This window comes from Typopeltis vanoorti, chromosome 5 (genome assembly GCF_054136105.1).
Source record: "Typopeltis vanoorti isolate ZY-2024b chromosome 5, IOZ_Tvanoo_1.0, whole genome shotgun sequence".
Taxonomy (NCBI): Eukaryota; Metazoa; Arthropoda; class Arachnida; order Uropygi; family Thelyphonidae; genus Typopeltis; species Typopeltis vanoorti.
Genome location: NC_143553.1, coordinates 149,012,320 through 149,026,196, shown reverse-complemented (window position 1 = coordinate 149,026,196; position 13,877 = coordinate 149,012,320). Strand labels below are relative to the sequence as shown.

General features: G+C 35.7%; 1 protein-coding gene across 1 annotated transcript in view; it reads right to left on the bottom strand.

Annotated features, from left to right (window-relative positions):
- Oseg4 (intraflagellar transport protein Oseg4) overlaps positions 1-13,877 on the bottom strand; it is a 377,419-nt gene that overhangs the window by 49,449 nt on the left and 314,093 nt on the right. The window contains exon 30 of the mRNA XM_090392828.1: positions 9,627-9,713. Within this exon, the coding sequence (XP_090248954.1) occupies positions 9,627-9,713 (87 nt within the window). The remainder of the gene's footprint in view (positions 1-9,626; positions 9,714-13,877) is intronic.

Below are 13,877 nucleotides of genomic sequence, written 5' to 3'. Positions count from 1 at the left end.
CCTCTCTTTGGTTTCATTATTGATGATGTTTTTACTGTTTGGTCTCATTCTGAAAACGAACTTATCATTTTTCTATAATGGATCAATAGTCTTCATCCACACATTCAATTCACCAAGGAAAAAGAAAATGCTGGTAATTTACTATTCTTGTGTTTATCAAAAACCTACCTTCACTAGAAGATACATTCATCAAAAGTCTGCTCATCACACCATTCAAAAAAATTGACATTATCAAGTAATTAATAGAGCACAATGTATGGTCCTCTCTCTCAAGCTTTCAACAAGAACTAGCCATAAAAACTTCAATGGAAGTAAATGGTTACAATCTTTATCAAATCCAGCAGATAATCAACTCCTATGTTCCAGCACCTAAGGATTCTTCAATAGGCTGCAGGGTTGATTATATATTTGGTATCTCTGAACCTATTGGTAGAATTTTGAAGTATCACCAATATTCCCACATATTTTCCTATCAACAAAATTTCTCATCTGTTACCATCTACAAAAAACAAACTGCCACCTCTACTGTTAGCTAGTGTTTACCAGATTCCTTATGAATTTAATTTGACATACTTTGGACAGACAGACTGTTCTGTAGAAATAAGAATTAATGAACATCATTACACATATTACACTGAATACATGAAACTCAAAAGTCTGGTCTGGCACAGCATAGCAGTGGGATGAAACTCGTTTTCTCCATAGAAGAAATTTTAAATATGAATACCTTTCCAAGGAAAGTTGCAGGGCCCTTTTACATTGGGCCTAACACAAATCAGAATGATTGTCTCTCTCTCTCCCAAAAGTTTGGGAGATTCTTATTTTATGTAAACATCAAAAATAGTTTTAATGTTCTTTATTAATATATTAATTTCTAGATCACTGCAACCATTTTTAATTGGTAAAGTAATTGTTCTATGTATACTACCTTGTATTCCTGTTCTTTGATTTGATTGTTTCTACACATTATGATGTACTGTTATTTTCAGTACTAAACAATTATAATTTCATTAAAGTTAATTAATGCTGTTAGTGTGTAATTTGTTGTTTATATGCCACAGGTACTTTTAAAGATTAGGATAGTAACTTTTTATAACAGAGTGAAAGCTGAGTTGGATAAAGAGAATGGCTACATAATGATACTACTGGATTTTGCAAAGATGTTTGACAGGATACCACATGGAACTCTGTTATGCAAACAGCACCAAATGGGGAAGAATATGAAACTGGTGATACAAATAAAAAGGTGGCTGATGGGCAGATACAAAAAAGTAGTATACGGAGAAGCAGAATCCAGGAGAAAGCAGGTGACTATTAGTGTGCCATAGGGCTCTGCGTGTGGACCACTTCTGTTTAATTTGAACATAAGTGATATAAGAAATAATTTGCAGGGAGATATTCAAATGATACAAACTGTGATGTATAGAGCTTGTAGGATGATTTAAATAGGCTTGAAGTATGGGCAAAACATAATGATGTCATTTTAATATGGAAAAGTGTAAAGTTATGCATTTTGGGATACAAAGATTACAATCTATGTACCACATTGATGGAACTGTAGTCCAGGAAACTGATGAAGCCAGAGATTTCAGGGTGGTAGTAGATTGGGAGTTGAAGTTTAGAGAGCATATTATTAAAATGGACAGGGTAGCTCAGAGGATGACTTGGTTATTGAAGAACATACTAACAGAAGAAATATGGGAGTTATTTTTCCTCTTTATAAAGCCTTGATACGACCATATCTGGATTACTGTACTCAGATATGGTCATCTGGGTTTCTTGGGGATGAAGAAGTGGTGGAGAGGATACAGAGGTGAGTGGTCTGTGGAATGCTTTTAACTTTTTTTGATTCTTGATTTAGCAGTTAATATAAGCACCAAAACTGCTTAAAATCTTTTAAATAACCACAGTTTTATAATCATTCATTCCCATTAATGGGAATGAATTTTTGCAATTTTCCTTATATATATATATATATATATATATATATCATCATTATCAGCTATTGTCGATCCACTGCTGGATGAAGCAATATGCCCAGCCCATTGCCACTTCAGATGTTCCACTCTTCCTATGATGTCAGAGACTTTGGTTTGATTTCTTATCCACATATTCCTTTTGTGATCCAATCTTCTTTCCATACAAAATTGCGTTGTTCTTAATATTTGTATTTCCTTTGCATTCAGTGTCCATGTTTCACAGCCATATATCAGTATAGGAAGAATACATCAGTTAAAATGTTTCTCTTCAGATAGTTGGCTTTTGAATACTGAATGTAATTTTCCAAATGCTTTCTGCCCAACCATCGTACGCCTTTTAATTTCATCCATATTTTGTTCCATTGATATCTGTTTTTTTCACTATATTATTTCAGGAAATTACAACGTACTAGGATATACATTAAAATAAATTTTAATATATTTCTATATTTCGGAAACGTCACGCTGCCATTTTCAAGAACTTAGGTACAAGATACGTGCACGCAGGCACAGCACAAACAATAAATGAGTAAGAAGAATGAAGCTATTATTTCTCCTAAAGTCCTGATGGTGCCCTCTAGCAGGCGATGTTGGTATTCTTGGGCGATTGGGCTGGAGGTCTTTTGTGCTGTGCCTGCGTGCACGTATCTTGTACCTAAGTTCTTGAAAATGGCAGCGTGACGTTGCCGAAATATAGAAATATATTAAAATTTATTTTAATGTATATCCTAGTACGATGTAATTTCCTGAAATAATATAGTGAAAATGCATAACCAACGTCTAAGCCTTTCCACGAGAATTGATATCTGTTGTCCTAAGTATATATAATGATCTACTTGTTTAATTTCCTCATTATTGATTTTTATTATTTCTGGTTGGAAATAGCTATTGAACATAACTTGGGTCTTCTTTAGGTTTATCTTTAGGTCAGCTGTTTTGCTAGCAATTTGGAGTTCATGGACACGAATCTGTAATTCATGCGCAGTTGAAGTAAAGATAACTATGTCATCTGCAAAGCGTAAATGCTTAAATATCTTCTATTTATCTTCAGACCTTTTCCTTTCCAATCAAGAAGTTTGAATATTTCTTCTAGGCATGCTGTGAATTATTCTGGAGATATTGTGTCACCCTGTTTTATATAGGTTTTTAACCTATATAAAATATTCCCTACCTCTCTGTATTTCCAAAGCAGAGATGTTTCCATTGAAATGAATTGCTGCCGTGGCATTGGTATATGCTGATTTGATGGTCCTGATGTATGGCTCCTCCACTTGTTGGTTTCATAATGCTTTAAGTATTGCACAAGTTTTAAGTGAATCAAAGGCTTTCTCTTTGTCAATAAAACCAAGACATAGTGGTAATTGATATTCATTACACCGTTCAATAATCTGCTGTACAACTTGAGTATGGTCCATTGTACTAAAGCCTCTTCGAAAGCCTGCCTGTTCTTTTGGTTGTGCTAGGTCTAGAGTCGCACAAGGCCTACGAGCTAAGACTTTTGTAAACATATTGTCAACTACTGATAGTAGACTGATAGGTCAAGTCTTCTACCTCACCTTTTTATGTATCAGAATTAGCATTATTTAAATCAATTACTCTAGCTCAAGAAAAACATTCTAGTAATGCATCTGTGGTTTTTAACCTATATAAAATATTTCCTACCTCTCATAACAAAGAATCACCATAAATTTTAATATTAGTACCTAAATCAAAATCTGTGTCAAATACATGGTTAAGCAGGAAATCCTGTCTATTGCAATTTTTCTCAAAATCAGATTCATTCACTAAAAGCCAGTTATTTGCATCTAAAATTGTCACTGGTAATATCTATCATTGATTTGTCACTTTCGCTATTGGAACACTTCTCCTCTACTAAATTGTAAAATGATTTGAATAGGCTGGAATTGGGGATAGGTGAAAATAAACTCTTCCCAAAGTTCAATAGAGTAAGGACACTTTCCCCGGGATCGATTAAAAAATTCCACAAATTATAATTAAAATTGATTGCAATATGTAATCTTACATCCTCGAGCCTGGGACACTTTGTCTGTCTTAAAATTTTATTATGGGTTGGCCTGTTTCGGCACATGGTGGGGTAGCCATAGACGTGTTTTATTGCAGCAATAAAACACATATGTCTGTTTTTGGTTCATATTTTTCTGATTTGTGAACAGTGACCAGTTAGTTTGCCCTCTGTGTCTAGTGAGTCACTGAGTGAAGTGTGAATTGTAAATTTAGTGAAACAAATTTAAACAGAAAAATACACTTTTAAAAGGTAAGTGTATGTAATTTAACATTATTTTACTTGTTAGTTTTATGATTTTTGCTTTTAAACTGAAATAATTTAATTTAGGATTAATTAATTAGTTGATTTTTAATAAAATATGCCAGTCAATTTTTTTTATATATGAAATGGTGCTAAAACTTCTAATTCTGAACACTTTTTTTTTATCCAAGAATTAAAGATCATTAAAATTGATGCAAAATGAAAATAATGTATTTATAGTTTACATCGCAAATAATTATATCAATATTTACATCTAAATTTTACATTAAAATTTTCTGCAGATGCACGCTCATGCATACGGTTAAATTGACGTGAAATTTGTGGCACGGGTTGCATAACCCACAGGACAGCACACCCAACTGAAATGGGCACACGATGACACTGGAGTACACATAGTGTAAATGAATTCAAAGAAAAGGAGGAATGATAGCTAGTATGGTTAATATGTGGTCATCCTTGACAAGTTCCTGACTCCCTGGGAGTCTCTTAACAATAATAATAACCTTTTACTGAATTTATACTTCTGTAGATAACTTAACTACTGTATTTCTTATCCTTAAGTAACTTTCTACTGTAAAATAATTTCCATATTTAAATAATATGCTTTCAATGAATCTGAAACCAGAAGCACCTTCAATGAACCCTTCCCAAACTGGTACTATCTGGCACACTATTACTATCTGCAACTTACAAACCAACTTAATATTACCATCTTCAAGCTTCATATGGTCAGCATAATCCTTATATGTGGTAGTTATCATATGCAGTCAGATATTCTTGCCAAAATTCTATTTCTTCACGATTAAGAGTCTGCATATTTTTTTAGGTTTCCCACTTATGCCAAGGAAACTCTAACCCTAATATTATTATTATTATTATTACGGGTGACTCCAGGAGTCCTTAGACTCATCGAGGGAGGCCCTAAACATCATGTCCACACAACTATCTCACAGTATTTTTCATACCTTGCCTTGACTCACCGTCATAGCACCCACAACAGACTCTGGCAGCTTATTCCACTCATTTACCACTCTAAAAGTAAAGAACCCAGCTCTAACACCCTTGCTAACCATACTCTTGCCCAGCTTCCATAGTGTCCCCTAGTTCTCCCACCACAGTCCTGATTTCAAAAATATCTTCTGAATTAATCCTATAGAAACCCTTTAGCAATTTGAATATCTCAATCATATCTCCCCTTTTCCACCTATCAACTAATTTCTGCAATCCACAAATCTTCAATCTGTTCTCATAAGGTTCATTCCATAGACCTACTATCATCTTGGTCACTTGCCTCTGGATCCTCTCCACCTCCTCTCCATCAAGAAGAAACCTAGGTGACCAAATCTGGGCACAGTAGTCGAGATGAGGTCTTATCAAGGCTCGGTACAGAGGTACAATAACTTGCTTGTCTCTGCTCATCAAAGTATTTTTCAACAACCAAGTGAGTTGATGAGCTGATTTAGCTACTTTTGCAATGTGCCCCCTAAACTTCATCTCCCTATCCACCAACACTCCCAAGTCCCTGGCCTCATCAATCTCCTGGAGTACAGTTCCACCAATGTGGTATACTGCTGCAAATCTTTTCACCCCAAAATGCATAACCTTACATTTTGTCACATTAAATTGACATCCATTCTCCTTAGCCCAGAACTCCAATCTATCAAAGTAGTCCTGCAAGATTTTGACATCTTCTGCACTCACTATTGTCCTACCCAACTTTGCATCATCAACAAACAAATGAACTGTTCCTCTTAGATCATTCCCTGTATCGTTAATGAACAAATTAAACAGCAGTGGTCCAAGAACAGAACCCTGCAGCACACCACTAGTCACAGGCCGTCTTTTGGACTCTACTCCTGAATAAACTACTCTTTGATATCTCTCCATCAACCAACCACCTATCCATCTCACCAACCCTATATCCATTCCCATATGTTGTAGTTTACGGATTAGAATTCCATGTGGTATCCTGTCAAATGCCTTAGCCAGGTCCAGCAGTATATCACTGTAAACCCATTACCCTTATCCAGTTCAGCCGTCACTGTGTTATAAAACTTGAGCAAGTTTCTGGGGCATGATCTACCCTTCACAAAGCCATGCTGTCCCCCGTACAGTATCTAATTTTCATCAATCCATTCCTGTATTCTTCCCTTGACTACTTTCTCCAAGACCTTGACAATGACTCCTGATATGCTGATCAGTCGGTAATTTGCAACAGTCGTCTTGGATCCTCCTTTATGCAGTGGAACTATTTTCCCCTCTTTCCACACCTTCAGGACTAAACCAGACCCGAGACTCAGATTAAACAACATGGCCAAGGGCACTGATAATTCTTTAGCCGCTTCATGTAAGACCCGTGCCGGTATACCATCCAATCCCACAGATATATTCACATTAAGGTTCTGTAATAGACTATTCACCTCCACTTCATTCATCACAATTCCCGTAAAAACTAATGGTTCCTTCATTTTTTTTAATGTCACCACCTGGATGATATACTCTTGCAAAGTGCTCGTTCAGTAATTCCACTATATCGACTGAATCAGTGACCTCCTTACCATCGTCATTCCTTAAAATCATTTTGCAGTGTACAGTTTTTTTTTTTTTTTGCTTGCAGCATATTGAAAGAACTGTTTGGGATTCTCTTTAGCTTGCATAGATAGTTTCCTTTCATAATCCGCTTTTGCTTTTTTTACCACACTCGTTACTGTTCGTGTGCCTGAAGATCACCTCTTTCTTTAAATTCCCTCCACAATTGTTTATTTTTTTGCAGCTCAAGCTTAATGGTGTTATTCATCCATTTAACCCCTGCTTGTTTTACTATTCGGACCCTAGGTATACAATCAGCCATAACCTCCTGTAAATGCTCCTTGACCACTTCCTATGCTCTATCGACATCCAGCCCTTGCAGTTGTACATGCCATGGCACTGATCCAAGCAATCTCCTAAGCTTGTCATACTTGCCAGCACAGTAATTCCACATATATCCTGTCTTAATCGAAAATTACACACCTTTAGCCACCTCCCAGGTCAAGACCTTATGATCACTCTCACCAATAGGTGGCAACATGGTCATGTTCATTACAGTAAAATTCTCAGATGCTATTACCAGGTCAAGCACTCTCACACCCCTAGTATTTTCAATTACATGCTGTCTCAGATAGTTATCCCTTAATAATTAAATAAAATCCATTTCCTTTCTCACATGTGTCCTCTCCTCCTTCCAGTCAATGTTACCATAGTTGAAATCCCCCTTAATAATTACCCTCCTTCCACTCACTTCATCAATTTGTTTATGCATACTATCTCCACCATCTATTCCATCATCTGGCCTATAGCAATACCGAACTGTATATTTTGTTTAAATCCATGATGCTAGGGCTGCAAAGGAAAGACCATTATAAGCCTATAGATTAGTGACTAGAGGACTTACTCTATACATTTTTTTTAGCTGATTCTAGAGCTGATATTTAGCACAAGCTTGTATTTGTATGTACATACAAATAAACATTAATTGGGATTAGGAAACATTGCCACTTATCTAATATGGCATGGGAATGCACTCAGCCTCAGTATTGTTAGAAATCACTGACTTCCAGTTTACAAGAAAAATTAGTCCGTGTGAGCTAGCTACCATCTTCAAGGATGAAAACTATTATATAATTTATTTTTATCTTTTTTAAAATATTTCTAAATGTAAATACATTTAAAAGAATTGTAAATTATTTTTATAAATTTAAATATTTTTGAATATTTACTACAAGCAACTGGAGTAGATGATATTTGACCAGAAATGCACATATATGAAGGTATAAAAATTTTACAGTGACTCCACTGTATAATTCAGAAAGCCTGATCAGAATGTTGAGATCATTGGAGTAGAGGTCTCATTGTACCCGTCTATAAAAAGGGAAATCAAACTATATGGAAAAATTACATAGACAATTCCCTACCGATTCCAGATATAAGTTATGCAAAAAAACTTGAGAAGATGCTAAGAAAAATTATGCAGATGATGTTATACTCATAAAAAAACCCCAGAATAAGCCTGCGGGTTTCTTTAATTGACTTGAATAATGGAAATAAGAAATTTGGCATGAGAATCAGCAATAAAAAGGCTATGAAAAATAGCCAGGAACACTAAAAAATAAGCTGCATCTTGAATAGAAAACCTTAAGCACAGTTTTTATTGATGATGACAAATTAAGTATGGAAATCATCATCATTATCATATTTCTGATATGTACTCTTGGGGGTAGGAGGTACAAAATAATATGAGAGTACAACATAAAAAAATTACATCATTAATAATTTCCTATTGACAGTTTTCTTCTTCCAAATTAATCTTTCATCTGCCATGACTCCAGTATTACCAGATCTTATATTTTGGCTTTCTAAAACATGTCTTACTGTATCAATTCACCTAGATCTTGATCTTCCATTGGGGTCTTTTTCCTGCCATCCTGGCAAAGAACACTTTCCTCTCTCATCCTGTTTAACACGTTCGCTGCTACGCTACTTCAGCATAGTCTGTTCCCGTACGGCGAGCAATTTCACTTCTTCAAGGTCAGTACGGTAATCTCGTTGCTGGCGGTAAGCGTCACACAAGTATACTCGTAGTTGGCTTGTATAGAGCACATACCATCTATGAGTATACACAGTTTTGCTGCTAGCTCCACAAGCCAAGCATTTTCACTTCTTCAAGGTCAGTATGGTAATCTCGTTGCCGGTGGTGTGTCATACGAGTATACTCGTAGCTGGCTTGTGTAGCTCATATACGAACTACGAGTATACTCATAGTTGGCAGCGAACGTGTTAAGTGACAACACCACCTGAGATTAGCTCTGCTCACATATTCCTGAATGCTAACAAAGTCAAGTTCTTTACTAAATTTCACTGTTTTTAATATGATAGTGCCATTGATGCCATCTGTTTACTCCCCTAATATTTTCCAGAACTCTCATATCCTAGTTTCCAGTCTTTAATAAAGTATTTTATTTTTAGCCATTTTCATCCATATTTTAAAATCGGTTCAAATACTGTTTTGTAGGGCAAATTTAGTGTTTTGTCTAATTTCCCTCTTATTCTATACAGATTTATTTATTTGACTTCCTGCTATACTAACGTTGCTCATTTTGTTGTCTATTTCCAAATTTAATTTACCATCTTCCCAAAAATTTGTGCCTGAATAGCTGAAATAATTTATTTATTCTGTAGTTCTCCACTCAGAATGCAATTGATGTTTTCAATGTTTTTACCTATTTTCATTGTCTTTTTGTTTTGTCTTTTTCAATTACTTTCATTTATTAAAAACAATGAGGACATCAAAGATATCTAAAAAAAATTTAGTTCATATTTACCAAGAAGGCTATAAATATCTCCTGGCTGTAAAATATCTTCATATTCTCTAAGATGAAGAGAAGTTTTCATAGCAGCATCTACATAACCTGTTTTAAAAAAAAATGACTTCAATATGCTATATATATATGTGTGTGTGTGTGTGTGTGTGTGTGTGTAGAAAGTTTTTTACTTGGGTATATTATGTATTTAAGATACCAAGTAATTTTATATAAACTTGGTTTTTAATCCTATTTCCCAAGTAAGCAAACAGAAAGTAAGTCAAGTTAAGGGGATAAAAAATCCCATATTATTTTACAGCCAGGTACAAAACTCGGAGATCGAAATCTAAGAGTTTCATGCCGAAGAACTATTGGTGAGTCCAAGCGTAAGTTATCCACTTGGGTAGAACAACACTGTGGCAACTCGTGTCAAAGGTGGAGCAAGCTCCGTCATTATCCTTAATATTTTCTCATAATGTAAAATGCAGCTCCTAGGAGATGCATTACTGTTTTACAATATGATGGGAGGTCACTACCCAGACCAGTTTCAACCTTCATTGAGGTCTCATCAGTGAGTAGGTAGATCTGGAATATCAAGGTTTAAGTGAACCAAACTTACATATACCCCTACTTACGAATTGCCAGACCGGTGTACCCATATATTATTATTACTACGATAAAGAGCCAAGAGGCTATTTTTCCGGCAACATAAATTAAGTTAAGGGGATAACTTATCCCCTTCATTTAATTTATGTCGCTGGAAAAATAGCCTCTTGGCTCTTTATAGAAAGTAAGTCAAGTTTGTGTCTGCACGTAGTGCAAGTCTGAGGCAACTCATGGTAACGTAGTGCCAGTCTGAGGCAACTCGTGGTAAAGGTGGATTAAGCTCCGATCACTTTCCTTAGTATTTTTCCCCTAATGTAAACACATCCCCTTGCGGAGATGAATGCTGCTATGCATTAAAGGCAATGGTCACTACCCATACCAGTTTCGACCTTTATTGAGGTCTCGTCAGTGGGAGCCAGACCTGAAAATTCCTACATCTATCTCTCATCCTGAGATTTTATTTAATAAGGTCAAAGCACCTCATGGCAACTTGTTTAGATAAAATTCATAAGCTCTGCATTACTTCAACCTTAGCATTTTCAGGTCTGGCTCCCACTGATGAGACCTCAATAAAGGTTGAAACCGGTATGGGTAGTGACCATTGCCTTTAATGCATAGCATCATACATCTCCGCAAGGGGATGTGCTTTACATTAGGGGCAAATAAGGAAAGTGATCGGAGATTAATCTACCTTTACCACGAGTTGCCTCAGACTTGCACTACGTGCAGGAGCAAACTTGACTTATTTGTCTGTTTGCTTACTTGGGAAATAGGAGTAAAAACCAAGTTTATATAAAATTACTTGGTATCTGGAATATATATATATATATAATGTATTAATATATTTTTATAAGATGATAGAAAAATATGGTGATTAATCTAATTTAATACAAACACACATATCTGCTTGAACTTGAAAATGAAAAATATAAATAGGTAAATTCAGATTTTTTTTTAAAAAAATTATTTTACTAAAGTAAAATAAAACTGACCCAACAACCAATATACAAGGTGGAGGAGGGTCTGGAAAGTTCTGATAAACAAGTAGAACAAAAATGATATTAAAGTAACTGATATAACCACAAGAAAGAACATACTAGTAGCAGAGTTATGAATGTAAATTATATTCTTATATCCTCGTATGTTCTTTCTTGTGGTTATATCAATTGTTTTAATATAATTTTTGCTCTAGATATTTATCAGAACTTTCCAGACTCTCCCCTCATACCATGGTGTAATTAGGAATTTCAAGAATAAAGTTAATTCATTTCAGAGATTCCTGCTTAGATATCATTGTGTTTTTTATATATTATTATTTTTTAAACAATATTAATGAATTTAATATTGTTTATATATTAAATTCATTAATATAAGCAATATTAAATTCATTAATATTGTTTACAAAATAATAATGACTATGTGAGGGGAACAGCGAAAGTTACGAACTTAGGAGCGAAGATACAGGAGGCAAGGTTGAGATGGTTTGGTCATGTGATGAGGAGGAAGGACGAATATGTGGGAAGAAGGGTCATGCAGATGGATGTGCAAGGAAGGAGGAAGCGTGGGCGGCCAAAGAAGAGATGGAGGGAGCTGGTAGAAGAGGACTTGAGGATGAAGAACTTGGATGTGGTGACAGCCCAAGACAGGAGGAGACTCATCATCAACAGTGACCCCACTTAAGTGGGAGAAGCTGCAGAAGAAGAAGAATGAATTTAATATTGTTTAACACATAGTTCAGTACAATATGAGATATGTCTTGCTATTATTAAGACAAAATTGTAATATAAAAGATGATACAAATAAGAGAGGACAAATTTTCAACACAATATACAATGATTACAACAGGACAAAATTTATAACACATGATAAGACAATTTTTATAATGTCAAATTTATAAGAATAAATGTAAAATTTAAGTGTGTATTTTATGTCTTATGTTTCTGTTTAAGGGTCTCTATCTATCTATCTATCTATCTGTCTCTCCCTTCACCATGCTTCAGACAGGTTGTGTCTGAAGCATGGTGAAGGGAGAGACAGATAGATAGATAGATAGAGACCCTTAAACAGAAACATAAGACGGCAAAATAATGCAGTCGGCATGGCACTCCTCTGCTGCATCCCTATTGGAGGCATTCATGACTGTAGTCCGTGTGTGTGTGTTCACAGGGCTGGGCTGGTTTGAATGCTTGCGAGATAAAAAAAACCCGGCTAAACTGGGGAAAAATTTTACTACCCAAGACCGGCTAACTTGGCTATGGCTGAGAAAGATCATTGAGCTCCTCACGTCTCCGACGGGAATCGAACCTAGGACTCTCCTTCCCCAGGTATATGGTTACGAAGAGCACAGCCACTAGGATAACCATGCAGACTGTTTAAGAGTCAAAGCTGTATAACTAAGAGGAGACCTCCACATAGCCTAGCCTTTAAAGGAATGCAGACAACTGACCATGGCTTCTGACCTAATGCCCAATCCTCACTTTCTTGAAGTGCACCCTGTTAGGTACCTACCTGGATACTGAACGAATGAGGATGGGCTGACAATTTGGGATTTAGCCGATCAAATTGTATTCTTATTGGCTTAAACCACAATATAAAATGATGGTACAACATGACAGAATTTCATGCTAGCTGGGACATTGCCTGGTTAAACATGGCCCCCTGTTGTTTTCGTCAGGGAACCAGAGTGAACAGCGAAAAGTCAGCTACTGGAACATATCCTGAAACATACCCCAACTCAACATTACCAGAGTTCAAGATCAGTACTATCAACATAAGAAGAGTGAATGGAAAAGAAATGGAGATACCTGAAGAATTGGATAAGTACCAAATCAACATAATAGGGGTGACTGAAACAAAAAAGATAAAAATTGGTGAGATCTTTCTGAGCAATAAATACAAAATGTTATATTCAGGCAATGATAATCAAGGAAAAGAAGGAGTAGCCATAGTATTAAACACAAAATATGAGGCTAATCTTCTTGAATGGCAGTCAGTCTCAAGTAGAGTAATGTGGGAAAATATCAGAATGGGGAACTGGATAATGAGATTTATTTGTGTCTATGATCCCACAGAAAGTTCTACTAAGGTAGAAGTGGAGGAATTTTTTGAGGCTTTAGAGAAAGCAACTGATACGATGAAAAAGGAAAAGTTGGTCCTTGTTGGGTAGGAATAATAGCAGAGTAGGAGATAATTGTAAGACATACAAAAATATTTTGGAAAAATTTGGAGAAAAGGACAAGGATAATAATAATAGCAAATACCTGTTAAATTATGCGCAGGACATGGACTGGTTATTACTAACACAATGTTCCAACATAAAAATATGCACAAATTCACATGGAGAGAAGAGGCAAGGAAAAAGAAAAGTCTCATTGACTATGTTATTGTTGATAGTGATGTTTTCTCCCTGGTGCTGGACACCAGAGTATACAGAGGATTTGAAATTGAAAGAGACTATTTTTAGAATCAGCAGCAGCTCTCAGAAATCAACCAAATCTTAACAAATACGGTTGCATTAAGTTTCCTAAGATTTGGGAAACACTTATCATCAGAGATCCCACCTTACATTCCAGGCAACCTACAACCGCCCTTAGAGGGCACAGCACCTAGAAAGGACTTTAGAGTCACCCACGTGGTTGGGTTAGTATTGTGTGGTATTTGTGTATA